At 28.7% G+C, this 11510-nt stretch overlaps 1 protein-coding gene and 1 non-coding gene across 2 annotated transcripts; one reads left to right on the top strand and one right to left on the bottom strand.

Moving 5' to 3' along the window:
* Positions 1 to 1061: 1061 nt before the first annotated feature.
* TRNAV-CAC lies at positions 1062 to 1135 on the bottom strand. The gene has a single exon. It is a non-coding gene; the product is annotated as a tRNA-Val (tRNA).
* Positions 1136 to 4673: 3538 nt separating this feature from the next.
* On the top strand, positions 4674 to 7815 carry LOC114173578 (probable UDP-arabinopyranose mutase 1). Its single transcript, XM_028058063.1, has 4 exons — positions 4674 to 5100; positions 6526 to 6776; positions 6923 to 7091; positions 7289 to 7815. Exons 1-4 carry the CDS (start codon positions 4777 to 4779, stop codon positions 7631 to 7633), a joined length of 1089 nt encoding a protein of 362 aa, XP_027913864.1. The 5' UTR covers positions 4674 to 4776; the 3' UTR covers positions 7634 to 7815.
* The last annotated feature ends 3695 nt before the right edge of the window (positions 7816 to 11510 follow it).

Raw genomic sequence — 11510 nt, 5'->3', positions numbered from 1 at the left:
CCAAACACACCATTAAGCATCTTCTACAAAGTGTCAAGAGACAAAAGAGATGCAGATGGTTTGCTTCTATCCATGGTCTACAAATAAAGAATCTCTTTCTAGAAAAACAAATAGAAAAAGAAAGCAAAAAAAAAAAAAGACTTAAAAATTGAAATCAAGTGTCTAATGCTTTTATTTAAAGGTTGTTCTCTCTCACAAACTAGATAATCAACTCAACATTTGGAGCGAAATATCATTGCAAACTGTGAGACTAGCGTGATAACCAACTAAACCACCCATACCTTGATATTTTATTCTTTTCAATTGCATAATTTGAACACCTAGTCAAAGAGTGAAACCTATATACAACATAAAATAAAATAATATTATTGAAACAAGCACAAATAAATATAGATACTTTTGGTGATGTCCTATAATGAAATATATGGATTTGCCATTGATAATTCTCGTAACATGAGTTTCAATTAGATTTAGTTAAATATTTTATTATTTTATAAATTTTATCTTTCAAATTTATTGAATGGAAAATAAAGGAATATAAATTTGTAATTTGGTATATAAATTGGTCACTATAGTGACCAATAACTTTTGGTCACAAAAATTGGTTGTTAATGAGAGACTTTTTGGTAATGATAAAATAATATTTATATGTTATGGAAGATAGCAAATACAATAGATCTAAAACACAATGATTAAATGTAAGAGAATAATGGAATAGAAAAAATGTATTATTTCAAACCTATGAATAGTACACTTTAAGCAATCAAAGCAAACTTTTAAATGTTAAACAAAAAAAAAAAACAAAATAACAAAATAACAAAAAGTAGTAATTTAAATACACTTAAAATTGGGACAATTAACATTATATTTTTCTTACACGTTTCAATTTGGATTAATTTGATACACACCCTATATCGTAACATGTGGAACCATTTTATGGTTTGCTTCTGTCCATGGAAAGAAATAAAAAAAATAAGAACAAAAACACACTTAAAAAATAAAATGTCTATTGCTTTTGTATGTTGGTTCTCTCTCATTGTAAAAATTAAAATTAATAAGATTGTCTGAGCCCAGGTTCGAACTAGGGACCTCTAGTGTGTGAGACTAGCGTGATAACCAACTACACCACCCAGACCTTGATGTTTTATTCTTTTCAATTGCATAATTTGAACACTTAGTTAAAGACTGAAACTGATATACAACATAAAATAAAATAATATTATTGAGCAAGCACATATAGATATAGATACTTTTGGTGATGTCCTATAATGAAATATATGGATTTGTCATTAGTAATTCTCGTAACATGGGTTTCAATTAGATTTAACTACATATTTTATTATTTTATAAATTTTATCTTTCAAATTCATTGAATGGAAAATAAAGGGAATATAAATTTGTAAATTAGTATCTATTGGTCACTGTAATGACCAATAACTTTAAGTCACAAAAATTGATTGTTAATGAGACAGTTTTTGGTAGTGATGAAATAATATTTATATATACAAGATGTTCTGGAATATAACAAATACAATAGATCTAAAACACAATGATTAAGTGTAAGAGAATAATGGGACTGAAAAAATGTATTATTTGAAATCGATGAATAGTACACTTTATGCAATCAAAGAAAACTTTTAAATGTTAAACAAAATAAAACAAAATAAAATAAAAAAATTAACAAAAAATAGTAATTTAAACACACTTAAAATTGGGATAATTAACATTCTATTTTTCTTACACGTTTCAATCGACGAAGAGTTGTTTATACTGTTTTACACATTTTTGGTTTAATGTTGAGTCAAATACTATTATGAAACACGTTTGAAATGTTAAATAAACTTAACAAAATTTGATTAAAGGGACTAAATTCACGTATTTCGAAAGATAAATGACTAAATTGATACAAAGTTTTAAAATGGACTAATTTCAAAATCCATTGAAAGTTAAGAGACCAAAAACATATTTAACTCTTAACTTAAATATGTAAGTATTACTATTTAGGCTTAATTACTTTCTTCTTCCCAATTTTGGTTGAAAAGTTGAAAGTATGTCCTCATTTTTTGTTTTTGTTTTAATGAAGTCTCTATTTTTTAAAAGTTGACTCAATTATGCCACTTTTGTTAATACGGTAGCAACGACTTTAAAGACATATGACTTGTTAGTTTGTATTTTTTTTTGTTTATTTTATTTCTTTAATATTTTTTAAATTGTTTTGCAAAATTTATTGTTGTCCGCATGTTAGGTCTTGTGATGCGACATGTGACACTAACAGTGTCATGTTACATAATAGTGCCACATATCAATGTCAATGTTAAGTGACATTGTCTTGTATTAAATTTTGTTCCTATATATATGTATTTTTGATTCAATTTTTGTCCCATTTTTTGTTAAAATGGAGCAACATTGTCCCTCTCCATTTCTCACACATGGCATTGAATATAAGACAATGAATATTGACATTGATACGTGACACTAACATTAACATGTGACACTACTATTACCACATGACACACCACGAACTTGGCATGTGGACAAAAGAAATATAAAAAGAATTACAAACTGACATGTGTCATGTTTTTAACGTCATTCCATTTGTACGGTACCCGCATAAATGACCTAATTGAGTTTAGTTTTTAAAAATTGAAACATAATTAAACCAAAAACAAAAATGAATATCTATTTAAAACTCTTTAAACAAAAATAGAAACGAAAAAAAAATTAAACCTATTATTTAAGACATTTTCTTCATTAATTTCTTCTATTTAATGCATATTGTCATCTTTAACAAGCTTCCTTATATAAATATTTACATTTATATAAGCAACATTTAATGATTTATTCCAATAACAAATTTTGTTAAATAATATTGTTTTTAATAGCTTATAAATAACTCCAAGTTGAGTTTAATTTCAAATTTATAATAAATAATCTATATTTTAATACAAAATTATTTTTAGACTTGAGTTATTTTAAACTCATGAGTAATCTAAATTGTAATACAAAATGATTTTTTTACTACTAATAATTTTTTCCAAAATTATTAAAATAAAAATAACTAAAAAAGTCTTTAAAAAAATTTAAATATTCTCACTATAAATATAGTTAATTATTATCTTTTACACTTTGAATTATAAAAAGAAAAGTTAAGAGTAAAAAAAAGTGAAAATTTTAATTGTTTAATTAAAAAAAACAATAATAAAAAATTACAAAAAAATAATTACAAAATTTATAAATAACTTGATTGATATAAAAAAATAAAATCGATATTAATTTAATAATTTATTAAATGAACAAAAATATCCTTATATGAAAAAATGAAATGCAAATAAGTCTCATACCTTTACAAGACAAAAAAAATAACAATAAATATAAAACAATACAAGTGATTCAATTTACCTGTTTTAGGAATATTTTTTTCTAATCTTTTATTTACAAAGTCTTTGATTTGAGTGTCAATAATCTTCACAAATTCATTATTTTCATTATTATATTGCAAATTAAAAAATTTCTTTTTATATTCATTGATTCACAAATTTATTTTCACAAAAAATTTTAAAAAATACATCATAATTAATTATTATATATATATAATAATAATAATATATAATAATCTATAGCAATATATAAAAAAGGAGATTTCCCTTTAAATATAATAATTTATTAAATTTTTAAAAATTGACCGTTACATTTACAATTTTTTTATAAATTCGGCTATTTCTGCTTCTTCTCTTCTTCTTTATTTATTAATGATTATTCTTTCATCTGTTCTGATATATTTTACTTTAATTTTAATAAATATATTTAAATATAATTTAAATTTATATAACAACTTAATAATATTACAATATTATCATCTACTAATATAATATTATAGCGCATGTGTTTATGCTAGTATATATAAAAATGATTATTTCTTTTGTGTTCACATTTCATAATATCAATTCTATCCTTTATAATATAATTATATATTAAATTTTTAAAATTAATGATTATTTTTACCTATTTTCTATAAAACTGTTTTTTTTTATTCATTAACAATTAATTTTTTTTTATTTATTTCAATTTATTTTTAATCAATATAAATTTCTTTTATATATTAATTTAATAATATTATACTATTATTATCTGTTAATATATTATCATTTATAGTTAAAAAATATATACACATACACATAGTGCATGCACCAGTATTTATTTATTTATATTTTGAAGGACAATAGCCTCCGTAATCTATTACAAAGAATCTAAGATAAACTGTGGATTTGTTTTTTCAATTTTTTAATGATAAAAAGTATAATAATTATAGTAATAAATAAATCAAGTAATCAAAATAAAATGAAACAAATATGTTTTTCTTCGTTTATCTTAAATCCAATATTCTTTAGTTTGGCCTTATTTCTTTTTTATTTTTTCATTCATTTCTTTCTATTCTCTCTTTCTTTTTGCAATTGCAATGATGGAGCATTCTGATTTTGGTTCACAAATTTCAAAAGATATATATTTTTGTTCATTAGAAAGAAAAAAAAAAAAAACTTAAAGTGAAATGTAAAAGTAAAAATAAAAATGGAAACCCCTCCACTAATGGCTCCAAATCCTACTCAATTATATTAATTTCTTTTCCGTTTTTTTTTTCAAACACCACCGCTTAACATTTTCCCTTATATATTCATCGCACACACCTCACACAATTAGACACAGATTCACATTTTGTGCGTTGAAAACTCGACACTCTCTCCATCTTTGTCCCTTCCCTTTTCTTCCCTTTCCTCTCCAATGGCTGACCCTTCTCCCAAACCCGTTCCTCTGCTGAAGGACGAGCTCGACATCGTGATCCCCACGATCCGCAACCTCGACTTCCTCGAGATGTGGCGGCCATTCTTCGAGCAGTACCACCTCATCATCGTTCAGGATGGTGATCCCAGTAAGACCATCAAAGTCCCCGAAGGCTTTGACTACGAGCTCTACAATCGCAACGACATCAACAGGATCTTGGGCCCCAAGGCCAGTTGCATCTCCTTCAAGGACTCTGCTTGTCGCTGCTTCGGCTACATGGTCTCCAAGAAGAAGTACATCTACACCATCGACGACGATTGCTTCGTAATTATAACCTACCCATCTCCGGATCTTTTGATTCTTATACTTCTTTGCCTGTGAAAAACGTGAATTTGAGTTAAAGTTGTGTGCTTGCTTGTGGGTTTTCTGATGGGTTGGGAATTCTGCTTCTTGATTTAGTTTTATAATGGATTTCTTTAGGTTGGTTTTTTATTTTTGGACTTCAAAGAATGTAGGTTTGACTTAAAGTTGAAAGACTGTTTGTGGGTTTTCTGATGGGTTGGGAATTATGCTTCCTGAGTTTTTGTGCCTTTTGACTTGGAAAATTGTGGGTTTGGGTTAAATTTGGGTGTTTGCATGCGCGTTTTCTGATGGTATGGGGATTCTGTTTTCTGAGATTTAACGTCTTTTCCTTTTGCTGTGGATGTTGTTTCATGTTCTTACGGTTGATTGATTTCAGTTATTTGGTTTTTTAGTGCGTTCTTTATGAAGGTTTGGTGGGGTTTTGAAATGGGGCTAGATCTAAATATGGATTTGATCTGTTGATTAAATGGTTATTGTTTTTCCATTTGTTTTAAGCATTCGTGATTTGTTGTTAGCTTGTGTGTGTGTGTGCATGTGACATTTACGATCTGTTGTTTTCAATGTTGTTAGAGGTTCCTTATTTGGTTGTTCTCTCGTTTGAGACTGGAGTATATGATTTTTGAGATCTTTGAGAATTGGTATGACTTTTTGAGAATAGTTTACTTGGATTTGAGTGAATGGGATTTGATTTTTCATTTGAATTAATAAGCTCTTTTTATCTGTTTTAATTGTTATAATATTTCGAGTGTTGGATTGTAATGATGTTTGGCATACGTTTGTGAGGAAAGATTTAATTGACGGTTTATTTGAGGCTGAAAACCACTTGAATTTGATCTGATTTTGATTTTCCTTTGAATTAATGATCTTTTTATTCATTTATTTACCCATTTTATCTATTTAATTTTAATTTTAGTTAATGCAATAAAGTGAAATTAATTATTTGATCGTTTTAACTCCAATTAAATAGTCGGGTTTTTTTTGACATTTTTGAAACTTAAAAGTTGATTTTAACCGAATACAACTAGTTCTACAAACTTATTAGTTTGTACTATGAGGCAAAGAATAATGTGAACAAATTTGAAAAGATTTCCCTCCTAATACTTTTGAATCATTTCAACCTTAATCATCCATTGTTTTTTCTTTTACCTTTTTTGTTGGCAATGGGAGACAGAATGATTGCCATTCAAATTTAAGGTGGATCTATTTGTCTTATTGTCTCTGTTTCCTTTTTGTATGAATCTGAATTTCAAACAAGGATTGAAACATGGACTCTGGTTTGGTTATTGCTGTCAGTAAATCCTTTGACTGTCTTTGTTCGAGAAATGCACTATGTTCAATACAACTTGTAGCCACTTTTTTCTGAGTATCTCCTATTTTGATGTGTAGGTTGCTAAGGACCCGTCTGGAAAAGATATCAATGCACTTGAACAGCACATTAAGAATCTGCTATGTCCAGCCACTCCATTTTTCTTCAACACCCTTTATGATCCTTATAGAGAAGGTGCTGATTTCGTCCGTGGATACCCTTTCAGTCTTCGTGAGGGTGCTCCCACTGCTGTTTCTCACGGTCTCTGGCTCAACATACCTGATTATGATGCTCCAACACAGCTTGTCAAACCCCGAGAGAGGAACACCAGGTACCTACTATACTATGTCATTTTACACTTCAGTTTTGATACATAGAACAATTTTCAATCATAGGACAATGTTCAAAATTCATGTTGTTCAAGTTCATATTCAGATACGTTCATGGCCTAGCTAAATTAGTGAGTGTATATTTCAGGTATGTTGATGCTGTTCTTACCATTCCTAAAGGAACATTGTTCCCCATGTGTGGTATGAATCTGGCCTTCGATCGTGAGCTTATTGGACCTGCAATGTACTTTGGACTCATGGGAGATGGTCAACCTATCGGACGATACGATGATATGTGGGCTGGTTGGTGTGTTAAGGTATACCAGTCATGTGATTATCAATCTGATATCACCAATACTTGTAAAAATGTCACACTTCACAAACAACTACATGAATGCAACAATGTTATATGAAACAGAACAGTGTCATACATGTCAGAAAACGATTTTTAACTATATTAACCACATGGTGGTAGTTAAAATTTTGTTTTAAACTGTTGTTGTTGGATTTGCAGGTTATCTGTGACCATTTGGGGTTGGGAGTGAAGACTGGACTTCCATACATATGGCACAGCAAAGCAAGCAACCCATTTGTGAATCTGAAAAAGGAGTACAAAGGCATCTTCTGGCAAGAAGAGATCATTCCCTTTTTCCAAAGTGCCACCCTTCCAAAAGAATGCACCTCTGTTCAAAAATGCTACATTGAACTCTCGAAGCAAGTGAAAGAGAAGCTTGGTGCTGTTGATCCTTACTTCAACAAGCTTGCAGATGCCATGGTCACTTGGATTGAAGCTTGGGATGAACTTAACAACACTTCTGAACAAACCTCTTCAAAGCAGGCCAATGGGGCTGCCAAGTGAACCAATCTAATATAGCCTTTCAAAGTTGCGGACTTTAGTTTTCATTGGAGTAGTTTCTTCCTTGTTATCATGCTCATCATCATTTTTTTTTTATAATGCAAGATTATAGACAATTTTATTGATATTGATGTCACCATTATTACTATTTATATATTATATATTCTTATCATGGTTTTTCTAATCATGTAGCTGTCTGTCGATGCTTTTGTTATGTTTTTATTATGCAAATGGTACATGGTAGCTGGTTGATTTTAGAATTTTTTTCACAGATTTTAAGTTCTGCAGTTCTTGTGATTTTGTATGTTTAGTAGTTTATTTTCTAATTGGAATTTATTAAGTTTCATGAGTTTTCAAATACATCATGCAAGTGCCAGCTTTTTGTACTGCCGACAGATCTGATCTGTGAATTCTGATGCGATCTGTGAATTTTATCAATTAAAAATAAGTAGCTTTAAAAGGTTTAGATTATTTTATTTCTAACCTTATTTCTTTAGCTTATTATGAACATGGGGTTTGATATTATGGTTCATCTTTTAAAAAAATCAAACACTAACCCCAATTTGGTCATAAGCATCTTTTTAAGAAGCCAAAGCACTTATATTTTTATCTAATTTCCTCTGTATTGATTATCATCCATTTAAGTTTTGTTGCATAAAAAACCTCCTTTCTTTTTAGTGCAGAGTTTAAGTTTTTCTCAAATAAAAGAGTCTTTATTTTCAAAGTAACGTGTTGAAACTTGAAAACTGGCCTTATATGAGATGGTCAAAAATTTAGTTTTTGGTTGAGGCCACGAATATTTAGATTTCATATGAAGTTTCATTTTCCTAATTACCAAGTATTCTCCATATTACTAGATGTTTCCAAATTTTAAAGTAATTATAAATAAAGTTAATTTCGATTTGAAAATTAAAAAAATTAAATTATTAAAACCAGCATGCAAAGTTAATTCAAATTATGATTATTTAACAGTATAATAATATAATTATGAAATTCAATATATCTAAAATAGGAAAATGAAAAGAGAATCATTTTACGAAACGTTACCGTTAAAACAGTATTATTAAACTTTATAATAATACTCCGGTGAATAGTTGGGTTGAATTAAATTTTTACCTTGTTCTATTTGAATAGGGTTTACACGTGAAATTCTACTAATTATAAAATTCCATTTGTATATTAAATATTAAAAGGAAAAAAAATAATGTTCATTATCAAAAATCGAAAACCGAACAAGTGTTTTTGCATGTGTGGGGTCCACACGTTTCCAGCTGAGCTTTACAACTTTGCATGAGTGATGATTCACATTGAAAATTAATTTGAATTTGAGGGAATTTTTCACACGTTAATATGTCGGTGTCGGTGTAGTGTTGTCTTCATTTTTTATGTTTTCTATCTACCTTTGAATTCTGCATCATGTGAATGTTTTGAATTCAAATTTGAAGAAAGGGAAAGCAACAGAAGGAGTTGAAGTGAGGGAAAGACATGACACTCATAATGTAGACAATTGAGTTGTAGGTGTTTGGATTTACAACAACAAACAATTCTCCTTTTCGTAATAAAAGTGATATGTTAGGTTTTTAAGAGGGATATCTCCTCTTTTCTTGCATCGTCGTTATTCCACTTGTTAGATTTTTAAAGAAAGGTATCATTGGAAAGATACAACATCAATTATAAGTGTTATGATACAGAAAAAAATAAAACCTTTGCATAATTTTTTATTGATCAACGTACTGTACAAGACAGAAAGAAGCTTATTATAAAGTTGTGGTTATAAAGAAAACTAAAAAAGAAACAACTAACAAACAGTTGTAACAGAAAAAAATATTTTTCTAACTGTAATACTAATGAACATCAGCTAAACCCATATATAAGGGATTGACACCATTCTTAATCCAAAATCTTAAAACAATGAGTTTATGGATTTTTATCTTTATATAATGTTTTACTTTCTCATTTTTAGCCAATATGAAACTTAGACTCATACTTGAATCTCTAACTATTACGTATATCTTTTCTTTGCTGAAACCATAATTTAAGTTACACAAAAATAGAATTACATAATACTCTTTTATATGAATATTCAACATGACGAGATTGAACCATGTTGAGGACCTATATGTATGTTGAAAGAAAGATTCAAAAGTGAGCAACATCCGAAAAGGAATCCCATAATTTTGGTTGATTTGTTTCTTAATGTTTTTTTTTTTTTGAAATTAAGAAAAAAGTCACTTAATACCATTGTAAATGATAATATTTTTTCTCTTTAAGTATTTAACTTTAGTATATATTTATTTATTTTTAAATAAAAGTTCTTATATGTTAGTCATTGTGAATTTTGTCATTTCATTTACGCTCACAACTCAAAGTTAAATATTCATATATCACACATGCACATCTTTACATAAGAGAAAAAAAAATGTTAAAACATGAGAAAATCAAACCAAACTCATGTTAAAAAGTTATACAAAATAAAAATACGAGAATTGATACCTATTATAAAAGAAATCTGGATTAACAGAAGAAGGAAAAACATCAAACCATATTAAGTCAAATTTATTATCAACCCAAAGCTAGTAAGATTATCTAGATGTCCATTGTGTTCATGAAAGATGTGAGATACCTGAGAATCTATAGTTTCATAACTTTTCATATATTAAGATATAGAATTTAGGGTTTAAAGTAGGGTAGAATCACATTCCAAGTAAAAACATCTATAACCATGAATCATAACATCCTTTATTGTCAATATATGAGTCAAATAAGCTCCAAAAAAAAAAAAATTGTTTATGCCTAGATAAGAAGAAAAACCTCTTATGTATTCTTCTTAACTACTTCTGAAAATACAATCACAAGCAATATGCCCAAAACTTTAGTCCGTGTATTTCAAGATTTAAACACAACAAAAATTGGTTAGGTTAAAATGATTTATCTCAATTAATCGATTGATTTGGGGTTAACAAATTTTATTTATTGGTTCTTTACTTTTATAGTACTTAGTAGTAATAGGAAAACAACAATACAACAACCAAAACAAGCAAAATATGTGGTGAAAATAATTTCTCTAACCTGTAAGAATTAACAAAGAGAAATAACAAAAGAAAATGACATCAACAATCATAAAAAGTGGAACAAATATTTTTAACGCAAAAAATTCTCTTAATGTGATACGTAAAAATTCATGGACACAAGTCACTCAATCAAACTATACTAAGATCAAATAAGGATACAAAAGAGTGAAATCAAACGCAAAATCAAATGCTTACAAGCTTTCAATTTTGTAGAGTAGAGAAGAAAACCTAAAGTTATAACAATTGTGATAACTTGATTTGTACAACTATAGCGTTTCAGTCCATGATCCGAACATAAAAACTAAGAATAATGCACTGCAAACCTGCTTTCAAATTTTCAATACAATCCAATGGTGAACTAAGAAAAAATTTGGTTGAAACTTGGCTGAATTCCACTGTGACGGTCCCGACTAAATTGTGATCGAAACAGTCCTGAACGAATTACGTCTGAGATAGCCCTGACCAAAATTTGATCGAATTAGGCCGAATCAAGAACGACCAAATTTGGCCAAATTTGGTCAACTTGGCTTTAACCATAATTAGACCGAATTTGACAGGGTCATCCTTGGATGAAATTTGGCAAAGTCAACCTCGTCTGAAATTTGGTCGAATTTTGTCGAGTCAGACCCTATCAAATTTGGACAAAGTTGGCGTAGTTAGCCATGGTAGAAATTCGATCGAATTTGACTGAGTCGACCCCGATCGAAATTATGTCGAATTTCCAAAATTCGACCGAATTTGGCGAATTTTGTTGGGTTGGCTTCGATCGAAATTCAGTAGAGGCCGACTTCGGTTGAATTCGGCCAAGT

Source organism: Vigna unguiculata, chromosome 2 (assembly GCF_004118075.2).
Source record: "Vigna unguiculata cultivar IT97K-499-35 chromosome 2, ASM411807v1, whole genome shotgun sequence".
Taxonomy (NCBI): domain Eukaryota; kingdom Viridiplantae; phylum Streptophyta; class Magnoliopsida; order Fabales; family Fabaceae; genus Vigna; species Vigna unguiculata.
The sequence above is the reverse complement of the archived record's forward strand: the minus strand, read 5'-3'. Positions and strand labels throughout refer to the sequence as shown.